General features: G+C 39.5%; 1 protein-coding gene across 1 annotated transcript; it reads left to right on the top strand.

The window, feature by feature from the left end:
* Positions 1-592: 592 nt before the first annotated feature.
* rrp15 (ribosomal RNA processing 15 homolog) lies at positions 593-6605 on the top strand. Its single transcript, XM_062992137.1, has 5 exons — positions 593-669; positions 2507-2871; positions 3063-3160; positions 4788-4974; positions 6171-6605. Exons 1-5 carry the CDS (start codon positions 621-623, stop codon positions 6327-6329), a joined length of 858 nt encoding a protein of 285 aa, XP_062848207.1. The 5' UTR covers positions 593-620; the 3' UTR covers positions 6330-6605.
* The last annotated feature ends 5100 nt before the right edge of the window (positions 6606-11705 follow it).

Genomic DNA, 11705 nt, shown 5'->3' with positions numbered 1-11705 from the left:
ATTAACATTATCTGTAGTTATGTTAAAAGAATGTTAAAGTAACATTTAAAACATTTAAAAATATTTTGGGTATGTTCATTAACTTGTATTAAATGTCTTGAGAATATTAAGAAAACTGACAAAAAACTGACAAAATAACGTTGAAGGAACGTTCTAATAAAACGTTCATACAACCAAAATGGAACGTTAAGGGAACGCTCAGAGAACCTTATTTTAAATGTTCTTAGAACATTCCAAGACAACGTTCCCAGAATGTTAAATTATGGTTGCAAATTAGGTTTAGGTAACGTTCTGAGAACATCAAGAAAACTGGACAAAATGCAACGTTCCCACAACCAAAAAGGAACGTTTTGCGGAACGTTCTCAGAACGTAATTTTGTTAGCTGGGAGGAAACCGGAGCTCCCGGAGGAAACCCACGCAGACACGGGGAGAACATGCAAACTCCACACAGAAAGGATCCGGACCGCCCTACCGGGGGATCGAACCCAGGACCTTCTTGCTGTGAGGTGACAGTGCTACCTATGTAAACGTACGAGCGTAAAACGGTGCTTTCAGCCCGGAACCTTCGATGCGGTCATGTTTTCTGTTCCGCCTGTTCTTAGGTAACTCAGCGTTGTGAATGATGGCGGCCTCCGTGAAGATGCCACATGTTGTGGTAACAGATAAAGGTAAATACAATTTTTATAGTTTTAGATAATTATTCTGGGTGTTTATGCGTTAGCTTTCTATAGTGTGTCATTTTACCTTAATATTTAAAAACCACATTAGCTAATAATTAGTTTTTCCAGTAAATGTATACAAGAGACATGTCTAAAGTGTTCAGTTTGTTTACCTGTACTGGCTTAGTTTGTCCAAACGCTTAATAAATAACTGATTACATTTGTCCGTCTTTAATGATGTTTTGATAAGGGTTCTCTGCATGCTTTGTTAGCCCCCTTTCTTGCTGTTCTTCAATGGTCAGGACCACTACAGAGTAGGTATTATTTAGGTGGTGGATCATTTTCATCACTGCAGTTACATGGTGGTGGTGGTGGTGTGTTAGTTTGTGTTGTGCTGGTATGAGTGTATCAGACACAGCAGCGCTGCTGGAGTTTTTAAATACCATGTCCACTCACTGTCCACTCGATTAGACACTCCTACCTAGTTGGTCCACCTTGTAGATGTAAAGTCAGAGACGATCGCTCATCTATTGCTGCTGTTTGAGTTAGTCATCTTCTAGACCTTCATCAGTGGTGACAGGACGCTGCCCACGGGGTGCTGTTGGCTGGATATTTTTTTGTTTGGTGGACTATTCTCAGTCCAGCAGTGACAGTGAGGTGTTTAAAAACTCCACTAGCGCTGCTGTGTTTTATCCACTCATACCAGCACAACACACACTAACACACCACCATGTCAGTGTCACTGCAGTGCTGAGAATGATCCACCACCCAAATAATATATACTCTGTAGTGGTCCTGGGAGAGTCCTGACCACTAAAGAACAGCATGAAAGGGGGCTAACAAAGACTGCAGAGAAACAGATGACTACAATTACTGACTACCGTCACTTTGTAGAACTACAAAGTGCTTTCATATGGTAAGTGGAGCTGAACATTCTCCAGTGCAACAATTTGACTGCAGCAAAACAGCCTTATAGCATAATACTACTACCACCATAAAACTACCACTACCATCATGTCTGACAATAGCTACAGTGTTAAATGTGCACATGGAATGTGTGAAAGTACAACATCACAGTAACTGTTTAAGCTTGACTGAACTTTTTAGGCAATAGCTGTGGTGTTTGACCTTTTAAACGAAATTATTTATTTGTTAAAACTGCCCAACGCGTCACCGGCACCCAGTTACCCACCATACATGACAATTTACTACAAGCGGTGTGTGGGCAGAGCGAGGAACATTATCAAGGATGTTTCTCATCCTAACCGTGGACTTTTCACCCTGCTTCCATCCGGCAGGCGTTACAGGAGCCTCCGCTCTCGTACCAGCAGACTCAGGAAGAGCTTTTTTCCTGAGGCTGTTACCCTGCTAAACTCCACCACACCAATTAAAAAGTGCATCACTGCACTTTAGATCACAATGAACTCTGTCATTCACAAGTGTATCATTTTATCTGTATATACAATCAGTATTTGCAAATTTGCACAGCCCAACAATAATGTATATACTGTATATATCTGCTATACTTGTATACTCTACTTTATTTATTCTCATTTATTACTCATTCATTTAGCCATTTTTATTCATCTTTCATTACTCTGTAATTATATACTAGTCTATACTCTGTACAAGCAGCATTACCTTTTCAATATTCTTCAACTTTTGTCTCCTCATTTCACTTATCTGGTCACTTCTGCACTTTAACTGTATTGTATATAAATAATCTCCATCTTGCACTTCTGGTTAGACGCTACAGCATTTCATTGGCTCTGTTTTTGTACTCTGTACAATGACAATAAATTTTAATCTAATCTTATTGCTCTTTGTATTGTTCTGTCCTGTTTAGACTCAGATGACGAAGACATTAATGAAAATCCGGAGGAAAGTGAAGAGGAGTCAGCAGACAGAAGTGACGACGACGGATCAGAAGAGGACGAAACACAAAGTAAAGGATCAAGTGATGGAGGTGATGAAGATGGATCAGATGAAGAGGGATCGGCTGATGAACAGGTTGATGGAGAAGAAGCAGAGGATGAAACCGAAGGGAATGATGACGCAGAGGAAAATGCCAATGCTGGCTGGGCAGCAGCCATGGCTAAAATCCTGGCAAAGAAAACGCCAGAGGACAAGCCCTGCATTTTGCTAAAGAACAAACAAAGAGACAAGCTCACCGAGAAGGAGCAGAAAGAGAAGCAGCAGAGAAAGAAAAAGGTGCAGTTTAATGCTTGTCTATTTTCACAGATCTGTAAAGAACATGGAGAGTAGAACTGGTGTGGTGGTTCTGAAGTCCTGCTGTTAATAATACTGTATACGTGTTTCTGGAAGGTTACATGAATCTATCTAGTGTGTTTACATATACCTCTGTGTTTTTCTGTGTATGTTTGTTTTGCTGGGGGAAACAGGCAGATAAAAAGAGAAAGTGGGAGATGATGAGTCGGGTGAAGCCAGACGTAGTGCAGGACAAAGAGAGAGAAAGGAATCTGCAAAGAATTGCTACCAGGTATGTTGTATTACTGTGGTGTGGTGTTTTCTGCCTCCAGACAGAAATTAGTGCTAAAAGCAGTCAGTAAAAAGTAAGTAGGGAACAATAATGTTTTTATTGGCTAACAAAAGGCTTCATCAAGTGGTTAATATAATCATGTTCACATTTTTTGTTTTGAAATGTTAGCAGAAATTGTGTGTGTGAGTGTGTGAGTGTGTGAGTGTGTGAGTGTGTGAGTTTTTCAAATAGGCATTTTAAACTCATGTTCCGGATGCAGGATTAAGTTTGGTTAAATGATCCATGCACACTGTTTAGATTTTTTTTTAATTATTTACTTTACTGTGCGGCTCAGTGGCTTGGTGGGTAGCACTGTCGCCTCACAGGAAGAAGGTCCCAGGTGGGGTGGTCCGGCTCTTTTCTGTGTGGAGTTTGCATGTTCTCCCAGTGTCTGTGTGGGTTTCCTCCGGTTTCCTTCCACAGTCCAAAAACATGCATGTGAGGTGAATTGGAGATACAAAATTGTCCATGACTGTGTTTGACTTTAAACATGTGAACTAATGAATCTTGTGTAATGAGTAACTACCGTTTCTGTCATGAATGTAACCACAGTATGTAAAACATGCTGTTAAAATCCAAATAAATACATTTTCTTTAGTAATTTTATTACATTTTGTTTATAACCCCTAATTTATTCTATGCAAGCTGGTACAGCATCAATAAGTAAATGATAAATGTTTCTGCTATGAAATGTTACCAGAAAGATACACCAAAAAATAGAGGTTAAGAATGTACTGATTAATATCTTGTTTTTATTAGAGATCATGATGAAACAATTTATAAAACAATGTAATCGATGCAAATATATACTATGCTTTCATGCAAAAAACACATTGGCCTTATGTGGCTTGTTTACATTGCTCCTGTTATTCACTGTATAGCTACTCCACCCCTCACCCCCCCCCCCCCCCCCCCTTTCTGATTTCTTTTCAGCTTTTTCCTCCCAGTCTAATCATTTCCATTTCCAATTCCCTGACCAAGGAATGTGTAGACTATCATGCACACCCTCTGTCACACAAACAGTCAGGGGCCACTTCATTTTACCTGTCAGACTCTCACAGAAAGTCATATCGCATGCGCATGAGTCCCACTATGCTTTCAGTGAAACATTCACCACTCATGCAGGTGCCTCTAAGACCAGCCAGCAGAGGTTGCTTCTGTCAGGAACTATTGTCCTTACTGCTCCCACCAAAAGCACCATGCATCTTTAGATACAATTGTTGCAAGTAGAAAAAATAAATACAATCAGCTGCAAAATGTTAATAATGTGAAATGGATTCAAGAAGCAGCTTGTTTAAGATTAGAAAAAGCTGCTGTCAGCCAGGGGGGTGGGGGTGGGTTAAGATCAAATGAGATAATATTTAAATCTCTCAGTAGTTCACTACATTAAAATCTCTGAGAATATTTTACTCCTTTGCATCTATAGAATTTATATGACCAAAGTTAAACTAGTTCATTTAAAGGCTTTTAAGACAGGGGATATTTCCTGGTGTCCTGTTATAGGATAGGAATACAATAGAAAAAAATAATATGTATTCCTTACAAACCTTCTTTCATACATTTTTTTCCATTCATTTATTTTCCTCAGAGGTGTAGTGCAGTTGTTCAATGCAGTGCGGCAACACCAGAAGAACGTGGACGACAAGATGAAGGAAGTGGGTGGATCTGAGAGGAAGAAAGCAAAAGTACTTTCCACAATATCAAAGAAAGACTTTATTGATGTACTAAAAGGATCAGCTGGCTGCAACACATCTGTCAGGATTGAAAAATCTATGGTGAGTGCTTGCTTAATTCTCAAATTTGTTTACACTCATCTCTTATGTATTACACCCATCTCTCTTGAGACAAAACACATCTCTTACTCATAAACTAGACTAATGTTTACCCATAACAAACTCAGTAATTCATGAGTAAAAATAATAGTCTTCCAAGCAGCTTAGATGGGCTATTACATGTGCTTTCCGATGAGGTGTGAAGTGTAAACATAACAGTAAATCCATGATAAACTTGCACAGCTCAAACTATTCACAATATCCAGCTGTAAGGGCGGCACGGTGGCTCAGTGGGTAGCACTGTCGCCTCACAGCAAGAAAGGTGGAGCAGCCTGGGTCCTTTCTGTGTGGAGTTTGCATGTTCTCCAAAGACCTGCAAGTGAGGTGTATTAGTGATACAAAATTGTCCATGACTGTGTTTGACATTAAACTTGTGAACTGAAAAATCTTGTGTAACTACTTGTCCTGTCATAAGTGTAAAACATGACGTTAAAATCCTAATAAATATTAAATAAATAAATATCCAGATGTAATAAGCATGGCTTAATGACAGTGAACTACCACCCCACATTCGTGCTGGCCACTAATTAATTGTTACAGCCTGAATTAATACTCGTTACAACACAAGGAGTGCTATAAAGCAGCACTGTTTTATATATATATATTGGTTTGTTTGTTGCATTATTACAAACTTGACCTGATTCTGCACCACCTTAAATCCTTGTTTTTGAAATTAAGTTAAAAAAAAGTGTGGGAACTTTCTGAAGAACCTTCGTACCTATTCAAAAAGTCTCTTTCTTAATATATGGAATTTATTTTGAATATTGAACTTTGTATCTTGGACTTAATACACATACTTTCTTTTTTATGTTTTAATTGTGTATACTGTACTGATAGTATGATAGTAGTACTGTAGTTCTTCTGATCGGGCTTGGCGTGTTTTTGTCCACAAGGTGGCACTCTTAACACATTCCACACATTGGCTGTATGGCGTAAAAATCTTGGATGTATTTGCACACGTTTAATAGCTTAAATCAGTCGTAGCAAGCTGATTAAAATATTCTGCTATTTAGATAGAAATATTTAAGATCTTATTCACACTGACTTACTACCATAAGCCATTCAGAATAATCTAGTGGCTGATGCAAACAAGAAGCTTATTTCATGATTTAAACCATGATGCTTTTTATTCCTGACAGTCTAAAGAGCCGAAAGAGGAGAAGCCAGCGTGGAGTGTCCTGAGAGATGATTTTATGATGGGAGCAGCCATGAAGGACTGGGATAAAGAGAGCGATAAGGACGAGGCAGGAGACGATGAACCAGAAGCTGCAGGAGATTTTAACAGTGACTCAGACTGAGCTTAGCATGGTTTCTTTCTGTGCTCTAGTGGACACTCTTTAAGATGAGGATTCAGTGTGGACCAGAATCTATCAGCTTTAATTTAAAACGAGCGATACTACCCAGAGTTCTGGGTTTGGTCCGTTGGCTAAGACTGGATTGCGTGGACGTAAAGGGGCTGCCCAGGGAATTTTATAAAATTGGAGTACAATTGTTTGTGTTCAAGCACTGTACATATAATCCATTTCTCATTACTAACCTCATAAATGCCTTTACAATAAATCCCTTTATATGTATGCTTATTATTATTATTATTGTTATTTAAATTATCTTGATCATTATGCTAACAAGAAACCTACTTATAGCTGCAGTTTCTTGGGTATTTTTCACCTTTGACAGTGACCTGTAGAAGCACTTCATCAAGAATCTGGAGAGAATTTATCCAAACTGACACGTTGTTTATTTTTCTCCCAGCATGTGGTAATACAGAATCCACATGTTACACTAGCAGGATTGAATCCACCGTTTTTGTGTTTAGGTTGTTTAGAGTGAGGGTGCTGATGTATGCCGTCAGTCAGTTGCCCACAGAAACAGAACTGCTGTTGGGTAGTAACATAATAAACCAAAACTGTATACAAATTTCAATCATTGCCTTTTTAGTTAAAGTCCCAAGTTGTAACGTGATAGTGCCATAAAATGAGGGAAAATTGGTGTTAGTCTACCTTACACATAAAAAAGTGCACAGCAATTTATATGGCAAAGTATGTTAGATTAATTGACACACAAGTTGTGATGTGTAAAAAGGTTTTACTTTTACTTATAAACTATTCAAAGTGCATTCTAGATTTTGCTAGAGTTAGGAACAATTAGGAACCGACCAGGTTAAATACATATTTATTGTTATTTTTTTATAGTTTAGACATCTCTTTAGATTTCTGCATTATATTTATGTGGTCTGTGGAAGACTTCAAAGCACACACCCTTTTTTACTTTTGTCAATCTATGGGTTCTGCTTTTCACCAGCCAGTGCCGGTGACACAATTAGGAACACACTATAGGAAACTTTTCACATCAGCCAACATGCTCTTCATTGGATTTGTCCAGGGTGTTTTCTGTGTTTTGTCCGGTGAATCGAACCCACCACGCCGCTGATCAGATAAAGCTGTGTTAAAAAAGAGAATGAATGAATGACTAATATGCACATAACCCAGACCTGTGTTCTGATTGAGATATTTATCCATTTAAAAGCTATATAAGGTTCAAAGGTACAGCCTAGCCATTTGGAGATGCACTTGTCAGGGTGCTCTCAATGCCAGTCCCAAGTCCGGATATAAGAGGGGAAATAGGAAACTACATAGGGAAACTGCTGTGGAGACCCGGCGCTGGTGTGCTAGCGGAATATCCCGCTGCGCTAACTGGGTGCTTAATTTCTTCTTTCTAAACATCACAAATACAGTCTAAATAAATAGATTTCATGTGGATGGATGGAAAAAGAGAAAGCTATTGATTTGATTGATTGATACAGACAAACTGATTAAGAGAGAAAGTGATAGACAGACAGACAGATAGATACAATTTGATTGATTATCTCTGTCTTTCTCAATCAGTCAGATAGGTTGGTTTATTGATTGACAGATAGATCAATAGACTTTATTGATCCTGAAGTAAATTGTATGTACCTTTATTAGGCCTAAATCTGAGGCTTGTACACAGTGAATTTTACCTGATTCTTTCTACCTTTACAGTGGGTACGGAAAGTATTCAGACCCCTTTAAATTTTTCACTCTTTGTTTCATTACAGCCAATTGGTAAGATAAAAAAAGTTCTTTTTTTTTGCTCATTAATGTACACTCTGCACCCCATCTTGACAGAAAAAAAACAGAAATGTAGATATTTTTGCTAATTTATTAAACAAGAAAAACTGAAATATCACATGGTCATAAGTATTCAGACCCTTTGCTGTGACACTCATATTTAACTCACATGCTGTCCATTTCCTTCTGATCCTCCTTGAGATGGTTCTACTCCTTCATTGGAGTCCAGCTGTGTTTAATTAAACTGATTGGACTTGATTAGGAAATGCACACACCTGTCTATATAAGACCACACAGCTCACAGTGCATGTCGGAGCACATGAGAATCATGAGGTCTAAGGAACTGCCCAAGGAGCTCAGAGACAGAATTGTGGCACAGATCTGGCCAAGGTTACAAAAGAATTTCTGCAGCACTCAAGGTTCCTAAGAGCACAGTGGCCTCCATAATCCTTAAATGGAAGAAGTTTGGGACGACCACAACTCTTCCTCGACCTGGCCGTCCAGCCAAACTAAGCAATCGTGGGAGAAGAGCCTTGGTGAGAGAGGTAAAAAAAGAACCCCAAGATCACTGTGGCTGAGCTCCAGAGATGCAGTAGGGAGATGGGAGAAAGTTCCACAAAGTCAACTATCACTGCAGCCCTCCACCAGTCGGGGCTTTATGGCAGTGTGTGCCGACGGAAGCCTCTCCTCAGTGCAAGACATATGAAAGCCCGCATACAGTTTGCAAAAAAACACATGAAGGACTCCCAGACTATGAGAAAGAAGATTCTATGGTCTGATGAGACGAAGATTGAACTTTTTGGTGTTTCTAAGCGGTATGTGTGGAGAAAACCAGGCACTGCTCATCACCTGCCAAATACAATCCCAACAGTGAAACATGGAGACTATCCTTAATCCGTCCTTGGTGCAGAGTGTACATTAATGAGCAAAAAAAATAACTTTTTTGATCTTACCAATTGGCTGCAATGAAACAAAGAGTGAAAAATTTAAAGGGGTCTGAATACTTTCCGTACCCACTGTAAATCTACTGTATATTTTGGCAGCCACAACCAACTCTTTACAGACAAGAATGAATACCACTGCATTGGGATAAGTGACCACGTGGTGGTGCTGTTGCCAAACTGTAGCAGTGTGGTTTAAGTGTGGTACGTGTGCCAGTCTTCTCAGGTCACTCTCTGACTTTATGACCTGGGGAAAAACCCAATTTCAGTTCATATAAACATACTTAATGATAGGAAGCTGTTAAGCACCCTGGTGTTTAAGTTTACTTTAGTATAGTGAAGCATGATAATGGTCCTGACTGGCATTTCAAGACTGTACTCTAATCTATATGGTGCTGAGAATGGGTGTACGTTTGCCTGCATGCCTCAGTGCGAGGGTTGCCAGGAAATCTGTCTTGCTCAGTATGTGTGTGTGTCCTTTTAGGAAGCAGCCATGCAAAAGATAAAGCTTTTTTTTTTGCTGACTGCTCTTTTTCACTCTTTCTCATCCTTAGCCCAACTGTTCACACACTGAATGGAAATATTTACAGAGCGAGTTACCGGCCACAGAGGGCACGACACCTCGTTTCAGCCGGACCTGTCTCGCCACGTAAATCCCCCATCCGTCACAGCAACACTATGCCCTTTCACTCAGGAATGCCAGCTTTCTCCCGGCTTTGTTGACACTCGGCCTCAGAATGTGTCTTCTTTGCTTTTTGGTGTGATTTTTCTCCCGCTGTTCCTACAAGGCCTGGCTAAGAGACTGTCTGTATCAAAGAAACTCACCTAAACTGGTCACACTGGTCTGGTTTGATGTTGAACAGGTGTGCTTTTTTTGAAACCATGTTTAACATGGAAACACTCCCCAGTACTTACACACACTCGCACAGTTAAAGCCCTCTTTCACTGCACATCTGTCTATGTTGGTACTGATTTAGTGGCCACATCTGGTTCACACCAGCAGTCAGCACACTCCTGACAATTTGTCATAGCTGACTGATGGTCAGGTTGCGGGTTGAAAGGAGGAGCTTGGCAAACGATGAATAAAAAAATGTCTAGCCCTAGTGTAAATCAGACAGGTGCTGGAGGTGGTGGGCCTGTGAAAGTATGAAGGAATATAACACTTTCTTTCGAAAGGAACAAGGGGGGTGAAGCTTCAGAAAACCTAAAAGCAATTTAACAACATATGAGACTGATAAAATGGTTCTTCCAAAAATATTCAAAATACTAATGGTGACATTAAAGATAGCTCTCACTATTGCTTGTTGCCAGATGTTCCAGTTTTTTTAGCCCAACGTCTGCCTGCAACATCTGTAGAGAATGTGTAATTACTGTGGACAGTAGTTTTAACACAATAGCACAGCCACTTTAATCATTCTTATAATGAAAGTTTAAGAGAAGTAGTTTGGTCAGGAAATATTCTAAATAATAATAATAAATAAAAACAGTTCAAGCTAAACACATTGCAGAGTGCCACAGACTAGTAACTAGTAATCAGAAGGTTGCCGGTTCAAGCCCCACCTTTACCAAGTTGCCACTGTTGGACCCCTGAGCAAGACCCTTAACCCTAAATTGCTCAAATTGTATTCAGTCATAATTGTAGGTCACTTTGGACAAAAGTATCTGCTAAATGACCCATGACTAATCCTCACATCTGGTCTGTGAAAAGTTTAGCACAATTTCCTGATGTCCTTGTGTGTTTTCTTGTTGTACTTGTACAACAACAATAAAGGTATTCGTATTCATATTTTGTCTGGGTACTCTAGTTCACCTCCCAAACACATGTAGATGTCAACTGGCTACTTCAAATTGGCTGAAGTGTAAAAACAAAGGATTTGAATAAAAATCATTACACAGTTTCACTTATTATTTTCATATTTTACATAAATATTTTTTATATTGGCTTTTTAAGGACAAATTTGTGATTATAAAGTACAAACAGAAAGTTTTTACTTGATCGCACAAAACTGTATTAAAAGCCTAATTAACCATATACACCGATCAACCATAACATTAAAACCACCTCCTGTTTCTACACTCACTGTCCATTTTATCAGCTCCACTAATCAATAAGGAGCAATTTGTAGTTCTGTCGTCCATCTTTTCCTTAAAATGTCTTGTTAACCCCCTTTCATTCTGTTCTTCAGTGGTCAGGACCCCCACAGGACTACCACAGAGCAGGTATTATTTAGGTGGTGGATCATTCTCAGCACTGCAGTAACACTGACATGGTGGTGGTGTGTGAGTGTGTGTTGTGCTGGTATGAGTGGATCAGACACAGCAGCGCTGCTGGAGTTTTTAAATACCATGTCCACTTACTGTCCACTTTATTAGACACTCCTACCTAGTTGATCCACCTTGTAGATGTAAAGTCAGAGACGATCGCTCATCTATTGCTGCTGTTTGAGTTGGTCATCTTCTAGACCTTCATCAGTGGTCACAGGTCCACTGTTGGCTGGATATTTTTGGTTGGTGGACTATTCTCAGTACAGCAGTGACAGTGAGGTGTTTAAAAACTCCAGCAGTGCTTCTGTGTCTGATCCACTCATACTAGCACAACACACTCTAACACACCACCACCAGTGTCACTGCAGTGCTGAGA

Source organism: Trichomycterus rosablanca, chromosome 3 (assembly GCF_030014385.1).
Source record: "Trichomycterus rosablanca isolate fTriRos1 chromosome 3, fTriRos1.hap1, whole genome shotgun sequence".
NCBI lineage: Eukaryota > Metazoa > Chordata > Actinopteri > Siluriformes > Trichomycteridae > Trichomycterus > Trichomycterus rosablanca.
Note: the sequence above shows the minus strand (reverse complement) of the source record. Positions and strands in the feature narration are given on the sequence as shown.

Excerpts from the sequence above, each read along its gene's own strand:
- rrp15 (XM_062992137.1), top strand. The coding sequence starts at position 621 with ATGATGGCGGCCTCCGTGAAGATGCCACATGTTGTGGTAACAGATAAA. Across the intron at positions 3,161-4,787 it reads CTGCAAAGAATTGCTACCAG|AGGTGTAGTGCAGTTGTTCA; the intron begins GTATGTTGTATT and ends TATTTTCCTCAG. Across the intron at positions 4,975-6,170 it reads TCAGGATTGAAAAATCTATG|TCTAAAGAGCCGAAAGAGGA; the intron begins GTGAGTGCTTGC and ends TATTCCTGACAG.